This window comes from Molothrus ater, chromosome 4 (genome assembly GCF_012460135.2).
Source record: "Molothrus ater isolate BHLD 08-10-18 breed brown headed cowbird chromosome 4, BPBGC_Mater_1.1, whole genome shotgun sequence".
Lineage (NCBI taxonomy): Eukaryota > Metazoa > Chordata > Aves > Passeriformes > Icteridae > Molothrus > Molothrus ater.
In genome coordinates, this window is record NC_050481.2 from 15,505,365 (window position 1) to 15,530,967 (window position 25,603).

The following is a 25,603-nucleotide window of genomic DNA, read 5'->3' on the forward strand; positions in this document are numbered from 1 at the left end:
TTCTACTTTCTTCTATATCAAGGATTTTAAATTATCATAACATTCCTGCTTTTTATCAGCTCCATAGTAACATTATACATTTGCAAAGCTTTTGAGGGGAAAAAAATAAGAGCGTTAATTGGTAAAGTTTTTGTATTGGGAAGTAGACTTTTTCTGCTTCCTCTGTGCATTTGTTCTGTCATTAAGATTGATTATGTGCAGATTTTTGGGGCTTATGAAACAAAAAGGACATGACTCCCTCACATGTGGAACTAGAGTTTTCTGTGTTCTTTGTATTTTTGTGAGGAATATAGGAGAATGTTATGCCTAGAAAGCAACTGCTTATCTCATTTAATAGTGGATGAGTCAGCTCACAGTAAAAGATAACCCTGAACCAGAGCAGACAGGATGCAACGATGCAGGGGGGGACAAATTAATACTGCAGGGCCAATCAGGATCTCTGATAGCTTAGATAAATTGAGAGATATCTTACTCAGGAACTACAGTACCTGGAAGGATTCCACTGTTTATTTTAACTGACTTACTAGAAATAAGGATTCTGGCCCTACAAATAAAACCTTTGTGGAAGCAAGTTGGAAAGGGAGTAAGATATATAATATTTGGAGCACTGCAATTCTGTATAGTCAATATATTTTTAAGCTTGGGAACCTTTCACAGGCTTTTGGCAAACAAGCTTGCAACAGAGCCATAATTACATATTTCATAAAAGGAGTTCTCAATTTTTAAATACAGTGTGCTTGCCAGAGGTGATGGATGAACATGTAAGGGGAAGACTCCAAAGCAATAAAATGCATCTTTGATGATGGGAACACTGCAGAAATAGGAAAACTCTATAATAGGATAGATAAATGCAGATAGAAGAAGGAAAGAAAATTTCTTTGAGCAAATAAATGTTTTTAAAGCAATGTTTGCACGATTATCTGACCTTAATACCTTGTTTCTGAATAAATAATTTCTTGAAGTTTTTGTCTTTTAGACATAACCAAACAGAAATAACCTTACTAATGGAGCAAGCTTTTCTGACATTCCTGTAGAGCTGCATGCAGTGGATTTACCTCTTGGGTAAATGTGGGGTACTTGACAGATCCCAAAGGAAAAAGCAGCAATTCACCTCAGGCTGGGAGCAGCCAAAAGTCACCCAATGATTGTTAAGTGTCCCAAATCCTTCTGAGCAAAGTGAGATGCCTTGCTGTTGGACATCTGCACAGGAGTGTTCATCCTCTTGCCATGAGCTCACAGAACCTGGTTACCTTGTCCACCTTTTCTTAGTCAGTTTATTAATTTTCTAGTTTGGTGGCCTGCAAGCAGCATTTACTGAAAACACTCTAGCAACCACTCTCTATTTTCACAGGATTTCTGTGCACCTAATTTTCAAAATTACTGGCCTAGCTTCTCCTTGAACATTTGTGTGGTGTCAAAGTGTCTGAATAACCCAAAATATAACCCTGACATAGACTTCCAGAACAATGGGGAGAAAAGGAATTTTGACCTTCCATGTTAAGGCTTATCAGCACCTCTCAATCCCATCTCTACATGGAATCCTTATTGCAGAGAACAATCTGTTTCATTTGTACCCATGGGATTCCATCTGACCATAAGGATCTCCCTTGTGGATTTGGTAGCTCCCAAGGTCTATGGAGGTGTGAGGATAAAACAGAGAAGCAGCTGTTTTAAGTGAGTTACAGGATGTGAGAGCAGACAGTAAACCAACAAAGGTTATAAACATGAATTTATCTTCTTTGAATGATACCTCAGTGTTATAAATGATCAAATCAGCAGCCAAATTTGTAATAAAAATGTAACAAAGATTTATTGGATCGATAACAAAAAATAGAATTTCGAAAAACCACCCCAGCCAAGACAGCGTCGGCCCCGGGTGCAGGCGCTGGGTGAACCGAGATCCAGCTGACAAAGTGCCAGCATTTCCCTGTGGTTCACCCCAGTGCTTCCAGCAGCCAGCTTATATACAGTTTGTTCTGCCTGAGGCAGGGATGACCGAACGTTCCTTTGTGTCTCTTCACATGTAGAGCTGGGGCCATGCATGTGCAGGAATAGACAAAGGTAGGTCCAGAGGGAGGTCTGAGCCCCTCGGCAGAGCCTGTATTCGCATGTAGCAGAGTGACCCCGGTTCTTGAGTAGGGTATATGCAATCTTCCCAGGTGCAGGTCCTGTGAGTGATTCAGACATTCCAAGGAAACTAGCACTCATGGCCCAGGAAGGTTTCTTTCATACCTTAACAGACTTGATATTATCTCAACGTTGTCCGGGAACTAATTGAATAAACATAAGTCTCTGCTCCCAGCTGGGGTGGTCACAGACATACCTTAGATTCTACAATATTTTATACACATATATAGCATGAATTATCTCTACCATATACTACACTCAGCACACTTTTTGTTCCTCTTCTTAGGCTTGTTTTTTTTCACTTAAATAGTAGTTTCATTCTTTCCATTGTTTGTATAAAGTGATGAAGTTGGGCAGGGCATTGGGCAGCATATTAAAACATAATGTAGCATAAACCACTGTGAAGAATTGACAAGTACATCAAAGTAAAAGAAAATAAATAATCAAAATATGAGAGTCCAAAGGCAGTCCCTGGGGAGCTCTTGAGCCTGACAGCCACCAGCAGTCACAAGGCTGATTGGGTGACTCCAGACAGTCACTTGTATTCAGGTCATGCCTTGTCCTCTTCTTCAGTTACAGCTTCCACCAGCTATGGTGTCCTCTCTCCAAGCATATCCTAACAAAAGTCAGGATAAAGACTTTTCAGAAGGGGTGATTAACACACTCTCTGTATTGATATCACCAGTTGGAGAGGAAGACGAAAAAGTTACTTACTGAATGTGCGAACTGAAAATACACATGTGTTCAGAAGTATGCCCAACACCTCAGGAAAGGGGTAAATGGTGACTCTTTTAAGCTGCAGTGCTTTGTTTGCCAGAAATTAAATCTATTTGGAAGGGGAAGAGGAGGCACAGAGCAATGTTTCTGCAGTTGATATCCTCCTCTCAGAGGAAATACAAATGGTGGCAGTTCCTAACCTTCTTGGATGATCAGCTCTACACAGCTACTCATCATGAAGCTGACTTGTGGCTAGAAGGGGAGCAATACCAGGTGATGCAGGAGGGCAGGAAAGGTGTCCATAAAGATGTATTTCACTATATTTATTAAGTCTTACCTTTATATAAGATTCTTAGCTCTTAAGTGTTCTATGCAAAGTTATTTCAAAATAATTTTATCATTAGTTTTATAATATCCTGAGTCTTAATCCTTCTGTTTCTTTTTAATCTTGTCCTGGAGATGTTGGAGGCCTTTCATTTTACTGAGCATATTTTGTTTTAAACTCCAAAACTCACACAGAAATGCAATCTATTGCTTAATAATTTCAATATAACTTTGTCTTGTATGACTTTCTAACATAGGAGTTTTGGAATTTGCTGTGGACATTTAAAGCAGAAATCTTGTAGCAAGTCCTTTTTTTTTCCTCCTCTCTTTTTGTTTTCCTTTTCATTTCAGTATAGGGGATGTCATGGTGAATGATGGATTTCTGTGAGACATCATTCACAGTGGTGATTTATTATTTAACATTAGCTGGTCTCAGTCCATCTTTCTCCTGGCCCCTGTGTAGGGTGTTCTTTAGGGCTAACAACACTGACTGCATGGGAGCAGGGCTTAGGCATGCACAGAGAACACTGTGCACAGCCCAGTGTTGTGGTCCTGGAGTCACTCGGCTGTGCACAGTGACTCACTTCCCAGAAAACACCATTCCTTGGCATTAATTAATGAATTAATTAATTAAAAGCAGAGCCCAAGGAATGAATGTAGAAGTTGATTCACCTGACCTCCCTGGAGAGCTCAGGGGCCAGGCATGTTCTGGGAAGATTTCTGGACCACTGCATGGACACAGAGCTGCAGTTTCCAGCACGCAGTCAAAGCTTGCCCAGAGGGTAGGATGGGTGGAAATAGGTGGTTTTCATTGGTGCTGAGAAATGTTTCACAAAGTGCTGAGGCTCCTGTTGCAAGACACCAGCTCTGGTTTGCCATGAACAACTAAGAGGCTGCTGAATAGAAAAAGGACTTTGCTGCAGAGAGAAGATTCAGTCAGAAGGAAGAAGCACTGTAGTTATGACTCCACAAATGCATCTTTCAAGTAAACAGAAGGACTTTCAAAACACCTCAGTGTCCTCTTTTGCATCAATGAAAAATATGCAGCTGCTTTGCAAGGGACTGGCTGTCACCAGTTTGACATAATCAGAAAGCTGCTATTTTTCCAGCTTCCCATGAGCTTACCAGGACAATCCCTCATAGGGAAGAAGATATATTTCTTTTTCTTAAGAGATAAAAGAGGGCTGATGACTAATACTGAAATGAATTGTTAAGAGACTTATTTACTTAATTGAACCTGCTTGTTTGGTACATGTCCCAATTAATTCATTTTTTGTTGGGACCATATTGAAGCAACCCTCACCCTTGTGACCTTCTCTTATAATTATTACTATTTTCCTCATTTGAAGCACTGTTTTGATTATGTACTCAAAAAGCTCTGCTGAAACATCTGTAGTGCTACCACAGAGTCAGATTTTTCCATTGTTTGGAACTCAAGGGTAGCAAGAAAAAGAGTCCTTCTTTATTGAAGTTCTTAGAGGTTATGGGTCACTTACAGCCCTTAGGGGAGGGGGGGTGTCTTCTTTTTTAATTTCACAAAACAAGTATTTTGAATAGGCAGAACTTGTTTTCTAACTAGACATTTTTTTAAGAAAAATGTTTTGTTGGATGGCAGCACTCAGAGGTGGCTCAGAATTCCTCTGGTGTGAATATTGTACATAATACAGGGTCACATGAGAATGAAACAGCAGTGGAGAAGAGGCTGGCAAGTATGGCCAGCCCTAAATTTGCTGTGATTGCTGTGTGGACTCTCTGCCCCAAATGAGGCATTGTTTTTATTATTGCTTAAATTAAATACAAGTATTTGACAGCTCTTTGCCTAAACCACAGTGGAGCTGTGTGAAAATCTCTCTCTGAAGGAGAGACTCTCTCAGCCATGGTAGTCACATCTGCAGTGGTAGCTGACTGTCAGGGAGGGGCTGCCAGTGCAGGGGGAGTGTTTATTCCTCAGTGCTTCATGGGATGAAGATTTTGCTGTTTGTGCCAAACTGCACCGTGTTGACTTATGCTCACTATAATGTTTTGAAGTCCTGTCCCCAGCTCCTCTCCCCCCATTTAGCTGGAAATGCCAGCCAAGTGGTTTTCCTCCATCAGGGCGTGTTCACACGTGCTGGTGGAGCTTGTTCTGGGCAGTGATCCCAGAGCTGCTGTTGGTTTGGGGAAAGGTGCTCTGCCAGTGCCTTCCTTCCTTCCAGTGGAACTAGAACAATTACACCAAGACCCTCACTACTTGCTGCTGTGTTTAAAAAGTACCCTTGGAGGTCTATGCATCTCTCACAACAGCAGTCCCTTCTCCTCAGGGAACAGGACCCTTGCACAGGGTATTTTTTCACTCAAGACTTGGTGATGCTCTTTCTCTTATTGTTTTAAGCAGTACACTGCTGTCCCCAGCCTCTACCTGCTTTTTGCTCTATTCTGTCCAAATCAAAACTGGCCATGCTTTCAACCTCTTGAAGCATTGTGTAACCTTTTTCCCTCTTCTTCATCCCCAGTCCCTTTCTCTCGACTTCCTTACAAAGTGCTTTCATATCTGTGCTCTATGCTCTGTGGGGTTTCTTTTTTTCTGTATTGCAGACTCTGTCTGCTCCTGAAACAATTAGAACCACTTATTAAAAGATAATAGATCGCTCTGGGTCACAGTTTTTCCGTGGCCCTCTAAGCTGCTGGGGATCTTGATGCCAGAGGACAGTGGTGCTGGGTAGAGATTACCCTGGATGTCAGCCATATACTGGGGTGCTGTGTCCTTTTGTTTTAATGTTTGTCTGAGCAGTCTTCTGGTCTTCAGAGTCACACTGCTCGTGTGTGTGTGATGTGGCGCTTTAGAACATGGCCTTAGTGATGAACCTAGCAGTGTTAGGTTAATGGGTGGACTTGATCTTAGAGGTCCTTTCCAACCTAAATAATTCTGTCATTCTGTGTAGCAAGAATTCCTGCCTCAGGAGAAAAGAAATTATCTGAAAATCTTTATTCAGCTTTGAATAATAATCCAGTGTTAGATAGACCATCTCAGACCAGGCTTCTTCATGCACCAGGGAAAGGTGGTGACTGAACAAGCCAAAGGAGTGGCTGTTCCACAAAACCATAATTAGAGGTTAATGCTTGCCCTGCTCACTTGACTTTCTCTCTGTACATAACCTGGTTCAACTCCTTGCCTGTGCCTATGTCCAGAACACTTTGGCTCAGCGTTCTGCTTTGGAGTGTGTATGAAAGATGCTGTATGAAAGATTCATTTCCTTTCCAGCAATGGGAGTTTCCTTTCTAAATGAACTCATGTGCCAGATCACACAGCACACCGCCAAAGTGCTGCATTTTATATGACGCCTACAGGGCTCTACTGAATGAAATCTGCAAGTCTTCAGAGTTCTGAAGATTGCTTTGTGTTTTTTGGCATAGAAACAGAAAAGCTGGGGCTGGAGGTGGGAAATGGATTGCCATCTTGGAAATTTAACGACCAGCTGTTTCCCTGTGACGTGTGTGGAAAAGTGTTTGGTCGCCAGCAGACTCTGTCCCGGCACCTCTCGTTGCACACAGGTAAGGCAGGCCTTGCCTGTGCTTGTCACAGCACTTGGGAATTCTGTGGGGTTTGTTTCAGGAGGAGAAAGATCGTAAGGAGAGGAGTGTGCGAGCCATCCTCGGCTCACCTGGGGCAGAGCCAAGCACAGGAGCAGCACACAATGGACACAATGTCAGAGCAGGCTGAGGGAGTGAACATTTTATTTCTTTGCAGCCTACGTGACATTTCTCCTGTTGATTCAAGTTTGTCCAGGTTCCAGCAGATCAGACTGTAGACACCAACTGATAACCAAGCTTGGTAATGGAGCTCTGAAGAGAAGGCACAGCCTTTTTTTGTTTTTTGGACGGATTTGGGGTTTTTTTGGACAGAAATATCATTCACCTGATGAACTTTTCAAGTGTCACTGAACAACAAAAGATTTAGCTTTGGTGTTTTAGATCTGTGAAAGAATTGAATAACTCATTCATCTTTGCTGTCATCATACAGTTCTGAGAGGAACAGGGGCTGTTCTAACCCATATCAACTTTCTTGAAGTGAATCTGCTTCAAATCAGCTGAGACAAACAGAGTTTTTATATGGGAGATGGACTCTGTCAGCCTGCTGAGGTGCATAACATAACACTTGGAAGCAAGAATTTCCAATGTAGTGCTGAGAAAACCTGTTGGTATAATGCCAGTGTACGTTGGGCCACCCAGCAGATCCATCCTGAAAAGGCTCAGATGCTCCATGGTCTAGTGGGGTTTCCTTAGTCCTAAGCTGCTTTATGGAATGTCTTTCCCCTCACATTTATAGCATTATATTTCAGTTTTAGAGGAGCAGACCTTCAAAGGAACAGGTTGTAAAAGCAGACATAATGTTTGGTTATTTTAATCAACCCTTTACAAAATGCAGCCTGGCACATGCACAAAAACTGTGCTGCCAGGATCTAGAAATTATTAATTTAAAATAAAAATGAGGAATATTTAAAATGGTGAAGCATCAGAAACTCATGATGAATTAGTTTATTTTTTTCCACTGTTCTTTGAGTGAGCTTTTTCATTTGTTCATTTTTAGAGCTGGACTGATGATATACAGTGTTCCCCTTCCTCCTACCATCGGATTTTAATAAAAAATCATCAACTATCAGCTTTCTGCAAGCAATTTCATGGGCAACCTCAACAATAAGTCCAAAAATCAAATAAAAGATGCTGGGTAAAGGAAGGAGTTGTAGACTATTGACCTGTTTCTCCACTGGCTTTGCTGCAGCTCCCAGAACAGCAGTTGCCCCAGTTTTCCAGTTTATAAAGTTTTTATTATCCAACTACAAATGGTAGAGCAAATTAAAAAAGCTTGCCCTAAACTACTTTCAAATTAGTTGGGTTTTTTTTCTGAGTAATTGCTGTGGACTCCTATAAACTTCTAAAATGTCGAGCTTCCAAAGTGCCTCATCCTGAAAGGCCCTTGGAGAAACCCAAAGGAATGCACGCTTGGTTACTGGCAGCTTTCAAAGCAGCTGGCTTCAGGCTGAGGTATACACTCACATCTCTCTGCTCCTTTTTTCAGAAGAGAGAAAATACAAATGCCACTTGTGCCCCTATGCTGCTAAGTGCCGCGCTAACCTGAACCAGCACCTGACCGTGCACTCGGTGAAGCTGGTGAGCACCGACACCGAGGACATCGTCAGCGCCGTCACGGCCGAGGGCAGCGATGGAAAGAAGCACCCTTACTACTACAGGTGAGCCCCCAGCCAGGGGCTGGGCACCAGGCACTGCCTCGTGTGCCTGCTGAGGGCGTGGGACAGGGCCACCCTTCTGGTGCTGCGGGCTTGGAGCCATGGACTGCAGCATTGGTCCTGCCCGGATCTGGCTCAGGATGAGCAGCGAAGCCCGGCTGGCTGCTTCGTGCTGTTTGACTTGGCTGCCCATTGGGAAGGACTCGAGGGATTGCTGTGGAATTGTTTTTTTGAGTGGCTTTGTGAGGCAGCTGGGCTCTTAGAAGCCCCTCTAACTTTTTAAGCAGTGTTCCTTTAAGTTTTGTGTTTGGAAACATCCTGTTGTGTACACGGATTCACAGCAAATCTAAAACCCAGTGTTTCCAGTTGCCTCTGATTGTTCCATTGTCTTCAGCCAAATCCATGAAATCAAGTAGTTTAAAAGTGTTATCAAGAATTGTTATAGCAATCTACAAATTTCCTCTGTTTGGTAGAGGTATATACATTCTGTGACCAACATGGTGAAAGAAAGAAAACCTTCAGGAGAATTTGCCTGAAAAATTGAAAGGAATTGCCCAGATAAAATGGATATTTAGACATTCTTCTTGTTGTATGCACTGTTGTGCACTCTGCAAACTGTGATGTGCACTCTAGTGGCCAAGCAGATTACCAAATCACTCTTACTTTTAGTCAAAGTGCCAAGAGCAGATTTAATTACAAAATCATAGAAGTAAGAAATAAATGAGACCTGCTGGATTAGATTATCTAGTGCTTCCCCTTGGGAAAGCAAAATAGTGCCCTGGAGTATATGCCTTTTCCAATCTTTCTGGCTTGTTTTAAATGTTAATGGCCTAATCAAAGCAAGAGGAGGACTCTACAAAGAAAGTTAAATTAAAGGGTCCTTTCCGCTGCCTCTCAGTATCACTCTGTTTATGTGCTGGCTGCAAAATCTGTATCTCTGCTAATTATTTGCATAGCTGAAGACTGCTGTTTTCCAGTCAAGCATAAGAAATGTTTGAACCCATTTTTACTTGCTTACACTGAAACTGCCAGGCAGTTTTGCACAAGATCCCAGTTTGGCATGGGAACCATTCCAGGGCTTGAAAATCACTCCTGGAGTGTGCAGCAAGCTCTCTGTTTGTCAGTGTATCAGCTGTACTAAACATCTTGGCAAAGCTGCAGTGCCTCTTATTGCCCAAAGGAATCGGTTAGGTGATGTACAGCATCTGGAATCTGTAGTTTTTAATTAACTTTATGATTATTTAGCATCATTATAGCATGTACAGGATTGTTGCATTGTGCATGCCCTTAATCACATTGGCATGGCCATCAGTTCAAAGGCAGTTCAGCAGACAAAAGAGTTTTGCAGTGAACACTGAGCAGCAAGGAAGAGCAGAAAACTGTGGTGTGAGTTTCCTCTTACAAATTTGGGGAAAGGCAATAGGCTGCTGTTTGTGATTTGGTTTTGAATGTTTCTTTAACTCTTGAATTCTCTTCTGCCTGCAGCTGCCATGTGTGTGGGTTTGAGACAGAGATGAATGTCCAGTTTGTCAGTCATATGTCCCTCCACGTGGATAAGGAGCAGTGGATGTTCTCCATTTGCTGCACGGCGTGCGATTTTGTCACTATGGAAGAGGCAGATATGAAGGCTCATGTCAACAACAAGCACACAGGTGATGATCCCTCTCTCCCAGCTGCAGTGATCTCTCTCTTCCTTGCTTTTTAGGTGCAACCTTCACACTTCCCATTAGCACTCTGCTTTCACTGAAATGCTTGCTAATTAAGGCCTGATCTCTCAAAGTTGAAGTGAATTGGACTCCAGCCAGGCAAATAATCTGGTAGTGCAGATCAATTTTCAAGCTTAGTGAAACAAATGAAGGAGTACTTAGCCCTTCTTCTTCCTATTCCCTTATCCTCCAAATCCCCTCTCCTGCTGGAGTCAGTCAAATATTTCATTTGTTTTTCTGGTTTACTATTTCATCAAAATCCTGCTTTGACTTGAGCAATGATAAGGTGACTTTGAGAGCTAATTGTGCATACCTGGCTCTAAGTCTGAAATAAACATTATGTTGAGCTTTGCTCCTCTCTGTGTTTGCCCCCCCAGTCTATCAGTTTGGAATTTGATGCTGATGTTTAGTTGACACTGTGATTCAGCAATACCATAAATGTACTTTATATTAAATAGCAGAACAAGTCGTGCTCGCTCCCTGGTCCTGCTCACTTAATAGCCAAGGATAAGAGCAATAGCAGTTTTCAAACAAGCTCCATATGCTTAGTCCAACTAATGAAGTCTGGCATAATTTAAGGAGAAGAAAATTGGAATCTTCTTAATTAATTTCTTTTATAAGACCAGGCAGAAGCATTTTTGCTGCCACAAACTACTCACAGTTGTATTTACAATACAGAACCTGATTGCATCCAGCACAAGTTTTCCATCACTAAATTGCTTTTCTTGTCCTACCAGGAATAAAATAGGGAAAACAGGAGGGATGAAGAAGAGGGGAGAGAAGAATACAATTGGTTGTGTTCACAGATACATTAGTTAAATGAAACCACAGAAATATGAACTACTGGAAAGCTCTCAAGGGATTTTATGCCAGCATAGCTCTCAGCACTACTTCACTTCATAAAGAGGAGTTCAAGGCAAATGAGAAACACCACCCATAGCTATGTGAAAAGCCTCAGAGCTCAAAAGTGAGCTGTGCTCTGCTGTATTTTCCTATTGTGGCTAAAAGATTGAAACTGCTACTTGTCTTTTGATGATAGGCAAAACCCCCTTGTTCTTCCTTCACCCTGCCCAAGTGAGCCCCTCAGCTGGGGATTCAGCCAAATGTTCACACATATGGCAAATACAGAGTGAAAAATAGAATGGATTTCTGGGTCACTTGCCTCCAGTTCCTTATCCTGTGATGTTGCCAGGTCATAAAGGGGCTGTTTGTGAGGATATGGCATATGCCTTCAAAGAAGTATCATTGTTTTAAATGAACTATTTCAAGGGACAGGCAGCTGTAGACTTCTTGCATTAAAGATTAGGGATCTTTTTAAAATTTCTAGTGTGTGTTGTAGTGATAATCAGAGTACACAAACATTGTTTGTGTCCAGAACTGCCCTCTATCTGAAACAGCAGTCCTCCTTTTCCTCCTTCCACCTTTCATCCCTCCTTCCACAGTATTTATTCCTTAAGTGCATTTCTGGAGAACAACACTCTGCCCTCTAAATGTACACTGAGCCTTTTCCTATATGGAACACAGTTTTCCTGCTGTACCAATCCCTCACTGCACGTGTTCTTGTTGGACCCCCTGCTCTGGACATATGCAATCACAGCTGTACATGCTGAAATGAAATAAGCAGTGGTGGCAGTACAAACCAGCAGCAGCTACTGGGAATAGGTGACACAATAGCATTCTGTGATCACATTTACCTTCCTTGAAGGCTCCCAACACTGATTGCTCATATTCATCCCTTGTTCTGCTCCAATTCTGCTTTTGTTTTCCTTGACTGTTTCCAACCTAAGCACTTCTCATTTGTAGCAAAAATTCTTGTTACTGGCCCTTCAGGTCATAACCTTGTTCTCTGTGCTATTAAATTTCATTCCATTTGTATTACTCTTGTCCCCAAGGTCAGTGAATCTTTCTGTATGATATCCAGTCATCCTCCCTACTGGCAGCTCAGGTCATCAGATTTCATTAGTGCATTCCTACATTTTTATCTTAAAGGTGCCACTCAGTTTAAAGTTAAGTACACAGGTGCTGGTGTTCACAGAGGCCTTGGTCAGGGGATTGTATCACATGGAGAATTTGAAGTTTTAGTGAAGTCTCAGCTTTTAACACAGCTCTCATTGAACCAGGACATGGGTGGGAGGGAATAATTTGCCCATCCTTGCTTCGTTTGCTCATGGCAGTTCTCATATGGGAACTCTCTCTTGTTCAGTTCTAGTGTGTGATAGGACTTGGGATTTGGACTTCATACATTTACTGCACACATAAGGAAGTTCTGATGCTTTCTTTCTTTCTTCCATAAAGAAGCTCTAAGTCCAGTTAAATAACATGCTTTTCAATTATCTTTGAAGGAGATCCTAATAAAGGCATATAAATTTTGAGACCACATTGTTACCTCTGCAATGATTACTGAGGACACCCTTCAGTACAATGAGGAAGATTATTCTCCTTTACTCTTCATCTCACATTTACTCACTGGATCCACATAAATGGAGAGGAGGGGGAAGTTTAGCTTGGACCAGTAGGTTCTTTTGGTTTCTGCCTCTCAAACGTACAGAAATTCAGTTCCATTTCTGAGTGACAAGGTTTTGAACTCAGAGTAATCAAAGTGTTTTCTTGGGATTCTTTTCGGTCCAGTAATGAGGTAGAATTGTATGATCCCTTCCCTCTACCATCACAGTAGCACTCAATTGCAGGATAAACTGAGAGATGTACTCTGGTTAAACACTAATAAAAAGGAAGGAGGCCCAACAATGTTTTTTAATCAGCCCAATTAATTTCAGACTTGTTTTGAATTAACTCTGACTATAAGCACTTCCTGAAGTTTAAAACAGAATCATGGAGACTCCATCTGATCTGCTGAACTAGTTATTTTTCTTTGTTTTTCAGCTGAAGAGAGGAAGACACCCAGTGAGTCTAACAGTCCATCTTCATCTTCGCTGTCAGCACTGAGTGACTCTGCCAACAGCAAAGAAGATGCAGATGTAGCCCCAAAATCCAAGGGGTCAAACAACCTACTGGTCATTTCTGTAGTGCCTGGTAGTCAGACCTCAGTGAACACTGAAGAGAAGTCAGAGAAAGGTAAAAAATTAGTTTAACAAATACAAACTCTCACTCTCTCTGCAGTAAGTCTGGCCACAGGGTAAGGACTAAGTTCTGCTGTTCTATTTTTCAGGCTTTGAATGTGTTTTCTGTAACTTTGTCTGCAAAACAAAAAATATGTTTGAGCGTCACCTGCAAATCCACCTGATCACACGAATGTTCGAGTGTGACGTGTGCCACAAGTTCATGAAGACACCTGAGCAATTACTGGAGCACAAGAAATGCCACACTGTCCCCACCGGTGGGCTCAAGTAAGGAAAGCAAGTACACAAACTTTTACTGTGTTAAGCACTTTAATACTGTGGGGATAGGACAAAAGAAGTCAGTCAGAAAGGGTTGGTTAACTAATAATCCGGATTTGGGGCTTCCTTGAGTTTAGATGACCCAAGGCCTGTCCTTCAGGCTTGCATCCTTACAGCAGATTGGTAACCTAGCAGCAGAGGAGCTCTAACAAACTGTGGTCCTTTCCCCACTCAAGTCGAAGAGGTGACAGTATGTGATGGGTCCTGCAGAGAATGAGGCAGTACTGCAAAGAGCTTTTGGCAAAATAAGGGTTTTTTCCAAGGCATCCGAGCAAAAGAAGCTCCCAGCACAGGCTCTATTCTGCACCTGGCTCAAAGAAACTAAATCCTGTGCAGCCTCTCGGTATGAAGTTACAACCTTAAAGGTTATAGCCTTTGTATACTCAAATCCAAAGTCATTTCTCTCCAAGAATGAATAACTTGGATGCTTCCTGCTTTGTTTGCATGCCCCACAACAATCACTGTTGTATAAATTAACATGTAATGAGTAATACAGTCTTTTAAGATAAAAGCCCTTTGGTTTTGGCTGTGGTGGTATCTTTAGGGTCTTTTGGTGCAGAGCAGTGTTTCTAGAGAATGAGTGTGCCCTTATGTCAAAGTCTGACCCCTGAGAGAAGGAGGGGCTGCTGGGGCCAAACGCTTGTCTCTGGGCAGGCAGTGTGATGTTATGAAAGAGGCACAACCCTGGCCTCTGTCTGGTCCAGCTGCTGCAGGAATAAAGGCTGGAAGCACTGGGAGCCCAGCTAGGGTGCAGGACAGGGCTCCCAGCTCCTGCTGCTCCTGCTGCTCAGGCTGATGTCGGTGTGCTGTGGCTGGGACACGAGGAGCACACTGCGCCCAACGTTACCGCGTGCGGCTTTGGAAAACTGGTCCTGTTTGCCAGGCAGCCTCTGGTCTGCAGCTCAGTAGTTCCACAGACTGGGATCTGTGGTCACTTGAGATGAGATGACTGAATGTGGAAAGAAGACCAGATTGAGAAACAAGCACTGTGTCAGAACGACGGGATGTCTGCCTTGGAATACAGACCAGTTGTCTAATGCACATTTGGTTTAAGCTGCGTAAAATCTGTTCTATTTACCAAGGAAAAACCATGACCATAATATGACTCAAGTCTTCCCGACAGAATGGGTTTCTCAGTCTATAGTCCTGCCCAGTTCAAGTAATAATTAGGTACCTTGAAAGCTGCATCTAAGAAAAAGCTCTGATTTATTTTTTTTTAAGGCATCCAGAAGAGCCTGAAGAGATCTAAGTAAATTGTATTTTTCTGTCTCCTGTTTGCTGTGGGGGAAGAGAAAAAAAACATGATTCTTCCAGCTCCAGGTCAAAATCTGAGATTCTGATCCAGAGAGCACCCAGCCCAGGAGAGGTATGTGTGCATTGACAGCCAAGTCCTCTGGTGAAAGAGATAATCACATTAGAAGCCTCAGTGACAGGTCCCTCTCTGGATCAGAGTACTTGATGTGCATCAGGAAATGTGTCCAGGTGTTTTTGTATCTCTTTGTCCTCCTGTTATTACTCACTTTCCTCAAAAATCTCTTGATTAACTTGTAGGTCATTATTATACCTGTAGGTGCAACCAGATGTAGCAAGGAAAACACACATAGGGAGAATCTCAGCTTAGAAATTATCCAAAATGCCAGAACACAATTAGCAGACCTGCTAAACAGTGAATACAGATGTGTGGCAGCTAGGGATGTTAGAAGACAGCAGCCAGCTGCCTTAGCTGTAAGTTTTTACCTAGCCTGGCTCTCTGAGCTCACCAGCTCCATGTGGAAGGTGCGTGCTTGGTTCAGTACAGCAGAGACCCTGGCAGGGAGCTGTCCCCACCAACTTCCTCTCAGCTGCACCAAGCAACTGGTTTGGGTTTGTTTGGGGTTTGGTGGGTGGCCAGGCTTGTTCAGCATGCAGCTCAGGCTTCTTTCCAAACTTCCATGATTCCCTCCTCTACCCTTCTTGGCCTCTCCTGGCTCAGGAACTGGGGTGAGGCCCTTTGCCATGTCCACCCCAGGCCGGACGCTTGCTGCTGTGAGTAAGAAGAAGCCACATCCTGTTCCTACACAGGAGCAATTTCCACCATGGCAGAGGCGGCTGTAGGCAAACACTGCCAAGCACACACCACTTTCAGCATGGCTAGTTCATCTCCCAGAAATGGGAGTCCCTACAAATCATCCCAACAGCCTGGCTTTCAGCTGCTCCTAGCAGGATACCCTGCAAGCTTATTGTTCATGGTCACATAAAAGGGAATTCCTAAGCTTTTGCTGTACGTGTGGTATTACAAGTTTATTCCATCTTTACTTAAACAGCTGTTTTCATACTCATCTGTAAACACTCACTTTAAACCACTTCTTAATGGAAAAAAATGGCCCAAGTGACTTCGTGCAAACACTAGGAATCGTTACACAAAGTACCCGTGCATCAGTCACCCACCCTGCACTCCCCGGCCTGCTTTGGGGGAAGACCCCATCAAGGTAAGCCAGAAGGTTAAAGGGATGCTCCTTCAGAGTGAATCAATGTTTTCCTAGGAATGCCATTAAATGGGCGAACCTCCTTTAAGTAGAGAAGTGTCAAGGTGAACCAGATATCGGAAAGAGGCTTCACAGGGAGAACTGAGTGCCTTTTTCTTCTCCTTAGTAGGTCAGAAAGGGGCTGAGTGCCAGGGTTGAAGCAGGAAGGAAGGCAGGTCTGCCAGCTGAGTGACTCCTCTTTTCTTTGTCCCCGCCCTTCCTTGCTGTGTTGCCAGGTGCCCGTTCTGCATCTACTCCACGAACCGCCCCGCAGCCATGGAGTGCCACCTGAAGACTCACTACAAGATGGAGTACAAGTGCCGGATCTGCCAGACAGTGAAAGCCAACCAGCTGGAGCTGGAGATGCACATCCGAGAGCACCGCCTTGGCAACCATTACAAGTGTGACCAGTGTGGCTACCTGTCCAAGACGGCCAACAAGCTGATCGAGCACGTGCGTGTCCACACCGGCGAGCGCCCTTTTCACTGTGACCAGTGCAGCTACAGCTGCAAACGCAAAGACAATCTCAACTTGCACAAGAAACTGAAGCACGCTCCACGCCAGACCTTCAGCTGTGACGAGTGCCTGTTCAAGACTACCCACCCTTTTGTCTTCAGCCGCCACGTGAAGAAGCACCAGAACGGGGACTGCTCTGAAGAGGAGAAGAAGGGCCAGTATTCAACCTCCAAGGAAGCCAGTCCGCTCCTGCCAGCGATCAGCTCCAGGAACCTTCTGTCACCCCTCTCAGTCATGTCTGCCTCCCAGGCTCTGCAAACAGTAGCTATGTCGGCTGCACACGGCAGCGGGGCAGAGCCAAACCTGGCAGTGAAAGCCTTGGCCATCAACGGCACTTCCCTGTGCTTCGATAAATACTGGAACTCAGAGTTTGCCCACCTTATTCCTTTAACAATGTTTTTCCCCAAAAACCACTACGATCTCACATTCCATCCACCCAGACCTCAGACTGCACCGGGAGGTGCCTCTTCACCTAAACACTCCTTCCTTGCCTACCTTGGACTAACAGAAAGGGCAGAAACTGTCTGAGGGCAGTTGCATTCTGTACCAAAAATCCCCCGAGGAACCCAGCAGGTTATACATTGCTGCAAAGGTAACAAACACTTGTACTATATCATTAGTAAGGTTTAGCAAATGGCTCTGTGTGTATACTTATTGCATTGACATGAAAGCTGCTTTATTAAATCTCCAAGAGGTGACCTACTGCATACTTCTACCTTCAGAGGCATGTTCCCAGCACTCTTTATCTAAGAAACTATTTTGTCTTGTTAAGCTGAAAAAAAAAAAAAAAGAGTGTCCTTATTGGCAATCAGCACTTGTTAGATGACATATTGATGCATTTTATTTTTGGGCTTTGTGTGCGTGCGGGTGCGTGGAAGAGAGGCTGCCTGTAGTGTGCCATGACATTGCTTTTGCACATCCCTTGGATTGGCTTCTTTAATCATCCTTCTTTTCCCCTTTCCACACACTCGCTCCCTGCCTTCCCCCGGCCTCCCCCTGAACCGTGGAGCTGTTCAGGAGCAATGTTTGGGGCGGGGCAGGGCGAGAACTGGTGTTTTATTTCAGTGCTGTTTGCGGCTTCCTTTACTTGTTTGATGCCTTGTATTCAGTCGTCAAGGTTTGAGGATTTGGGGTAGAACTGGTGAGGAAAAAAAAGTTGCTTTCAGCACTGCAGGATGAGAGCATGACAATGAGAAGAGTGTGTATATGTCCACACACATGCAGTGTGTGCAGCCTACACACCCACACAGCAGGCCCAACTCTCAGCTCTCACACAGGTGTGACAAACACCTGCCTCTGGGCCACAGCATACATCTTTTGTTTTAAAAGGGCATATAAATATTATATATATATACTGTATTATGCAGTGGTTACCTTTTACTTTGCAGGAACAACTTGTATAACTAGAATTCTATGGTGGAAAAAAAATCCAACAAGGGGATTTAAAAAAGGGTATGGATAAATTCTGGGTATAAATACTCAGACTAAAAAAAAAGGCAGTTTTGCACAGTGCTTTAGTCTTGCACTAGTTTGTTTCTCACTTGCAAAAAAAAAAAAAGAACAAAAACAAATTGTGGGCTGAAGTTAATAAGACTGTTTATTTGAAAAGGTACCAGTAACTTCTTTGAAATATAAAGCTATAAAAAGATGCTTTTGGAACCATAAAGTTCTCTTTTATACCCTCAGTATTTCAATTGTACTTGCAAAATTTGACAGTCCTCTCACTCCCCTCCATGTCATCAGTAATACTTTATTCCTTTCTGTTGATGGCAGATAGAGTGTGTCCTGCTAGGAAGCTAACTTTGTACTTATTTAATGCTCCTACTTGTGGTCATTAAAATGACATGTTATATGTAGCACTTTATTGCAGGAAGAAGCAAATGCAGATTGGTTGTATAACCTTTCTTAATCTCAAAATGCCAAGAGTGATCTTAATGCAAGAGAAGCTAACTGATCGTTAATTGATTTCTGTTCCTTAGACAACTTAATATGTGGGAAGAAAGACTGGGATTAAAAGCACTCTGTTTTACAATTGGAAGTATAAAATGTGAAGCCTTTCAAAATGATCATGTGATGTACAGGAATGCCTTCATACTGAATTACTGTTTCCCGTGGTGTCTCTTGGATTTGGGTCTGGCTGTCTTTTACCAGCTATTAGAAGTGTCTGACCTAGCTTTTGCCACAGTCGCCTCCCTGTCCCTTGGCCAAGCCACTGTAGGAGGTGCCCTGAGTCACATCTTTCATGCTATCTGCCCACCCTGTGCTGTCCTGAAGGAACTTCCTCTACAGGTTGTTGTGGGATGGGGGGGATCCAACCACCCCAGCAGGAAAGCAACGACCCGGTGCAGGAAGGCATTTCTTGTCCACAAGGGCTCTTAGCCATATGGACAAGTAGAAATGTAACTCAGTCTTCATTAGTTCTTAAATGAAGCTTGTGTAGAAAGACTTTCTGGATGCAAAACTTGCATCACTTTAACCTATTTGCAAGATTCCTACATTTGTTTTGTACTGAGATAGCCAAACATTCTCCACTGTCATGACCAAATTCTTCCTGTATATGGAGGACATCCCATCCTAATCTGCACACTCCTGTTACCATACTGGAAGCTAGTTACAAGGGGGAAATATCCAAAACCATAGCAGGTTATCCTTTGGCATTATTAATTACAGGACAGAGAAGTCTCACCATTTGTTTACATTCCAGCAGACAGTTTTGGTTCAGATGAGCACTTGGCAGGTCTGTCTATGCAGTGCAGAGAACCCAGCTGCTCCAAACTGCGTGTAAACCTCTGTAAACAACTTACCTAACTCAGGGCCCTGCTCACCATGCTTTACTCCATCAGAGCTCCTGCTCACACCTCCCTGGGAGCACAGACTAAATAGAAAATACTGTGTTGGGAAGTACTCAGAGCATAAAATAGTTGCTATCTTGACAGCATGAAATCTGCAATCTGTATCCAGCAGCTCTACCAGTTCTGTAAAACACGCTCCACACGCGCATCTCTGACCACACCACTGGAAACCAAACACTCCCAAATCAAGAAGCTTGTTTTTCACACCAACTCCAGGTAAGGTACAGCTGTCCAGGAGGAAGAAGAAGGAGGAATGTTATAATTGTAGGCCACTGTACCTAAACCTAAATGGCAGATAAATGGGGCTGGAGCTTCCAAGAATGAGCTGCCCGCATGCGACCTGCCACGTGTTTTGAGCATGTTCCACTGCACCAGTATCTGACCTGGCAATGTTTAGCATACCTGGGAAATTTGTTTAGCACTTTGGAAAGGATAAATTCATCCTTTCTGGCAAGTTACAGAAGTTTTCTCTGTAAGGAAAAGGGTGTTAGGAGGTTTTTATTTTTTTAAGAAAAAAAAAATACCCTATTTATCAGAGCTCTTGCATATTAAAATAATTTGTTTGCAGTTCAAGACTAAAGACAGGAATGTTCTCCAGAGGTTCCCCCTACTGATTAATGACCAACAGTTCTGATAAATTCCCCCTGCCATAAAGGTAATTTCATACTGGTTTTCACTATGCATTCTTTAATGAAAGCTGGCGTGTTTTTCCATTCAGTAATTCAGTTAAAGTTCTCAGCACTTTTTTCTTTCTTCTTCTTTTTTTTTTTTTTTTTTTTTACTTGTTGTATTATGTTCAAATATCATTCTGTCAAGGTTTGTGTACATTAATAAAAATTTGTATTGTATAAAGCTTTTTGCATTATAAGGCTGTACAGGGTCATTTTGACAGTAACTGGTATATTTCTTTGCATCTTATGTTGCATTGCCAATTTCTAGTGTATCCAGTTTGGAAGTACAATATACTCTAATTAAAAGGTTGGCTATATTCTGGTTTCTTTTGGTTTTCCTTTCTCTCTTTTTTTTTCACCTTAAATATATTTAGAGTTGATTTGGAGGGAGGAGTAAAGGATTATCCTACAAGACAAGAAGATAATGTCTTCACGTTTTTTCTTTTTATCAATGATATTAATCTTCAATTTTGAAATTGAAAAGGAAAGCTCTGTCTCTCACTCCTGATGAGAAAATACAGCACATAGTCTGAGGACAGCTCCAGGACTTTACTCTGTGGGCTCTGTGCTTGTAGCAACCTTCCAGGTCAGTTCTGCAAGGGGGATAATTCCTCTTCTGCACACTCTGCTCAGTCAAGCATTTCAAACAAATCAGATCCTTAAGCAGTAGTTTGGTGGACTTGCTCTTGCTTGGAAGTAAACCGAGTGAAGTCAAGGAAATTGCCTTGAGATGAACTAAGCAGGGAATGAAAGAACATGGTGCACTAAAACATTGTCACAACAATAATTCCTTTTTAATTATAAAAATATTGTGTACTCATTTCATCAGCATTTTAGAAAAACCTGGGTTTTTTTACCAGAGATTATTGGAACGATTAAAATGCACAGAGCATACTAAAGAAGGAAACCCTAAGAGCAGACAAATTTCCAAGAAGCAAAGGTACAATTGACTCCACTGAACAAGAAAAGATACCCAACATCCTAAAAGGAAGTTAGACTACTTAAACACTAACCGAGGAAAGAAAATAATCTGGTTGTTCATTAGATAAGAATTACCCTCACATATATTAATGTTAACATTAAATATATCTGGACTGCCTTTTTCCTGCAGTTAGGGCAGTGTTAATGTCTACTCAACTGAAAGAAACTTCTTAGAGTTATTTCTACTCTCCTGAGGTATGAATACTAATTTTCAGGGCCTTTATCAGTACCTTGTACGTGTTGCTGGGTGTTGGAATTCACTGCTCCTCTTCTGCTGCTGGCTCCTTAGCTGAAAGAAAAGCTTTGACACAAAGTTGGTAAGTCATGGTGTCTCTCAAGAAGATGTGGTGTCTCCCTCTCTTCCTGCCCACACTATAATAGAAAATATACAGTGAGACTCTCTGTGGAGTTTTTTGCACTAGACATAAATAGTTATCCTAGCAATTAAAAGGCAATCATGCAAATCATGCCCAGAGCAGCTGTGGATGCCCCATCCCTGTAAATGTTCCAGGCCAGCCTGGAGGGGACTCTGAGCAATCTGGTCCAGCAGAAGGTGTCCCTGTTCATGGCAGGTGGATTGGAACTGGATGGCTTTAAGGTCCCTTCCAGTGCAAACCATTCTGTGATTCTATGAAGAAGTGGCTTAATTGTTTAAATAAGTTCTAAACCACTAAAATCAGACTGAAGAATTACTTAAAATAAGCTGGGAGGGGCCTGAATTATCTCACTGAATTATCCTGGCTGCCAGTCTCAACCAAAACATAAACTGCCTGCAATCAGCCCCTGTAGCTTTAGTCTGACAGGAAAGCCCTGTGTTCACCCAAGCAGGGGTGTCAGTGTGACATGCTGAGACGTGATAAGGAGCCCCTGCCCTTTCCAGCAGGAGGCTAGAACAGCCCTGTCGACCTGCATGATTTTAATCAACTAGCTCAAATTTCCCTAGTCTGTATTTTCTGATAATATTCCAATATCCATGTGTGATTACAGAAAACAGCTCCAGTTGTGTACTGACTCTTTCAGGAAAACAAGAAGTGCCCTGTTTTCATTCTGAATCTATATTCACATTTTTAATCTATGTTTAAAAAAAATAAGCTTAAAATTGCCATCATTGCATAGCTATTTCTTACAATCCTACACATGCCATAGTCATCATGAGCCCAGCAGAACAAGGCTTTGAAGAGAGAATTTGTGGGAAGGGAAAAAAAAGCCAAACCAAACTAAAACAACAAACCTACAATTTTCTGTAACTCTTCACTGTCGAGAGGGCTTCTCTACAGTGGAGGGGATGGCATCATTTATGCAGAGCCAGGTTTTAAGATCCTTGTTGTGTTAAAAATACATCAGTTCTGCTCCTACCGGACAGACATCTGCATTATATCATCCACCATCTTATCTGCTGCTAATTGGCCTCCTTGTTGACAAGTCTTAGCAGCAAGGTTAAGTGCTGGCTGTAAAAGCAATGTAGCCTTTTGGCCGAGGGGTCAGAGCTCAGGCAGACTGTGCTGGAGCCTGCATGGCCTCTTTCCCTGCTATATATTTTCTGGGAGCTAATAAAACACCAGGGCAATCACTCCTGCCTGGAGTCTGCCAGCCACCACGGGGTCTGTGGAGCCGCAGCAAATGGAACATCATCTCCCCAGTGCAGAGCACTCAAGGAGTCTGCAAAGGAAAAAGGCATCTTCTCCTGCACCAAACTTTGAAAAACTCCCTGAGATGCAATTAAAAAATCCCTGAACTAACAGCTAACCTTGAACATGGGGCAGCCAATGCCTCAGTGCCCAGCACAGCCCTTGGAAAAGGGATGGGGGCACACCTTGACTGAACCCGCAGGTCCATTTGAACCAAATACTGGGATTTTTCCTGGCTGCTGGGCTCCTTGCAGGGTTCTTGGGAACATATCCTAGAAAGCCATGCAGATGGATGCCAGGCAGTACATCAGGAATGCAGCTGTTGGGCTTCCACAACACCTGCCTTTGACCAGCCTGGCAGGGGCTTGATTTACATATCTGACAGGGAAAGGGAAAGGGAAAGGGAAACTTAGGGCTGGTAAGCAGTAGCAGGAGTAGGGGAACACACTGACTGGAAATGTTTCATTAAGTCAAAAAAAAGAAAAAGAAAGCATCACCCCAAAAAATCCTAACAACTGTACAGGAGAAGAGAAGAGCATCAAGTGATAGCATGGCACTATTTTTGCAGCCTGTGGCAGCCTATTTCCCTATTTAAAATGGGAAGGGCTTTCCCTGCTTGGTTTTGCTTTGTTTTGGTTTTCTTTGTAATTGTTTCATCTCTTACCACCTTAATCATGATTAAAATCAACATATGGTACAACTCTAAAAAAAGTTAAACCCACCCCATTTTTTTCCAGTTTAGGCTATAATTTATTAAAAATAAACTTCAAGTTTCTGTAGTAGAAGTTCCTCTTCTGTTTGCATTTAGCTCTGCTCTACTTTACTTTTCAGACCTCTACTTTCTATCACATACCTTTCTCTTTCCAGCACTTCTCAGACAGCATTTCACTGGAAGTGTAAACTTTGGATTGTTACTTTTCTGAGAATTTGCCTGTTTAAATAAAGAAGAGAAAAATGTTCTCTCACTGAGCCCCTAGACCTTCATGCCAATGCTTGCAGCACAGCCTAAAGTGACCAAACCCAAAAATAGGCCTTGCTTCCCGGCTGATCAACAAAGCATCAAATACTTTCTTGATTCTTTCCCTGCTATTTAAGGCTGGAATGTTCATTCACACACCAGGCCGAAGAATTTGCTTTTTAAGAGATTTACCAGGAAGCCAGGTGGGAGGGTCAAAGCCCTAACTAAGGTGCTCACACATGGGTGAGCAGGACTTTGGAGCCATAGGTGCTGGACTGCATCCATGAACGGGAGTGGGTTTCTCCCAGTTTGCTCTCAATGCCTCAAGTTGCCACAAATTAGCACATGAGCCTGGTCTAGGCCCTGCCTGGGGCAAGAACCAGCAAAACAAATGAAGACAAACTAAAGTATCCCTCGACTGCAGGGATTAACACTTCCCTGGCATCCAGACTTCCAGTACACAGTGTGCAGCTGCATTCCAGCAGAGTTAGAAGCAGTGCTTGTTTTAACAATAAAAAAATCTCTGGACGTCTCTTTCCTGAAACAGAGAAAAACATTTAAAATGGGATGGGAATGTAAGTGAAGATAAATGGTTGCAGGAAAGCTCCTTCCATCAGCAGGGCTCTGAAGTACTATGAATACATTGGTGGCTGTCACTCATGGCAGTGACACTTTTTAAATGTACCAGAATAGCTCTATTCACAGGTGTTACCAGAGCAATGCCCACTTGCACTTGAATATTTAGTAAGCAAGCATTAAGACTTCATGTTTTTATACTTAGCTCCCTATTTTTAATGGGACTGCATACCCAGAACTTAATGAAAATATCTAAATATAATGTCAATGTGATTTAAAAATATGCACTGCATCTTTTAAGTTGACATTTCAATTAAAAATAAATAAGATCCATTTATATGGTGATACTGTGATAAGATTGCATCAGTCAAGTTTCATTCCTACTCAAAGTGACAGATTTCTCAAAATCAGAGCCAGGAAATTCAGTCCTCCAGCAACTCCAACCAGGAAAATATAACTGAGGGTGAATTTAAGTACTTCACAAAAATTAGGGTATCATGTTTCAAGGATAAATGCATTTCACAGAGTCCTATAATCATTAAGGTGGGAAAAGACCTCCAAGGCCCTCCTTTTGTTATTAATGAATTTATTAAGACACTGCTTTATTATCGTTCACAGGGAAGGCCAGATAGAGTTGCAGCTGAGCTTTCACCTTTCTAATTTTCTCTCTACATGACCTAATGACATCCTTGTACTTTTCCTGAGTTGTCTGCCTCTTCTTCTAAAGGTCAGAAATTATTTTCCTTCCCTGAGTTCACCAAAAGATCCCTATTCAGCCAGGCCAGTCTTCTTCCCCATCTTCACACTATTACTCTCCTCTGGCTACTCTATTAAAACTAATAACTGCACTCAACTTTTGTATTTGCCATTCAGCCCAAGTCACATGAGTGTTGTCAATAGTTTTTTCTGTCACCTAATCAACAGTTTGTCAAGATTCAGGCTCTTATTTGGTGGTAGAGACTTCAAGAATCCTCCACATTTAGAGAGCCACAAGAAAACGCATGGGGTACGGTTTTGCACTGTTCAGAAAATCTGTTTCCCATTGAACTTTTTCAGTTTCTTGGGCTAGTCTAAGAGAGGAACTGAGACAACTCAATAGTAGCAACCATTTATAAACAAAAAGATCACCCAAAACTGTCACTGGCAGCCAAGAGGCCAGGAAATGTCTAGTGGCAATATTTCCTAACCTGCCAGAAGCTTGCATGGTTCAAAGCTTGCTCTTGGCACTGCCAAATGACCAGGGACTTCCTCCTCCCATGTCACCTGCCAGTTCATGACAGACCAAAAACTCAGAAGAAATCCCTTAGCTCTGCAGCTCTTTCTAGAAACCTCAAAAAGCCAGGCTACTTACCTCTGACTCCTCTGAGATCTGCTGTCTGTGTGTATGTTGACACTGAATTCACTGTGCAAACACTGAAAGCCA

The 25,603-nt window shown here is 42.6% G+C and overlaps 1 protein-coding gene and 1 long non-coding RNA gene across 3 annotated transcripts in view; one reads left to right on the forward strand and one right to left on the reverse strand.

The window, feature by feature from the left end:
• Positions 1-18,056, forward strand: part of ZNF827 (zinc finger protein 827) — a 98,743-nt gene extending 80,687 nt beyond the window's left edge. The window contains exons 9-14 of one of the 2 annotated variants that reach the window (XM_036382263.2): positions 6,562-6,699; positions 8,225-8,396; positions 9,879-10,045; positions 12,980-13,171; positions 13,266-13,443; positions 16,235-18,056. In XM_036382263.2, coding sequence (XP_036238156.1) covers positions 6,562-6,699; positions 8,225-8,396; positions 9,879-10,045; positions 12,980-13,171; positions 13,266-13,443; positions 16,235-17,042 — 1,655 coding nt within the window. In that variant the 3' untranslated portion in view covers positions 17,043-18,056. Of the gene's footprint in view, positions 1-6,561; positions 6,700-8,224; positions 8,397-9,878; positions 10,046-12,979; positions 13,172-13,265; positions 13,457-16,234 lie in introns of both variants that reach the window. The other variant, XM_054514669.1, reaches the window with a different exon arrangement.
• Positions 18,057-18,093: 37 nt separating this feature from the next.
• Positions 18,094-21,678, reverse strand: LOC118686194 (uncharacterized). The gene is made up of 2 exons (XR_004980127.1): positions 21,249-21,678; positions 18,094-20,772 (listed from the first exon to the last, which is right to left on the reverse strand). It is a non-coding gene; the product is annotated as an uncharacterized LOC118686194 (long non-coding RNA).
• Positions 21,679-25,603: the final 3,925 nt, after the last annotated feature.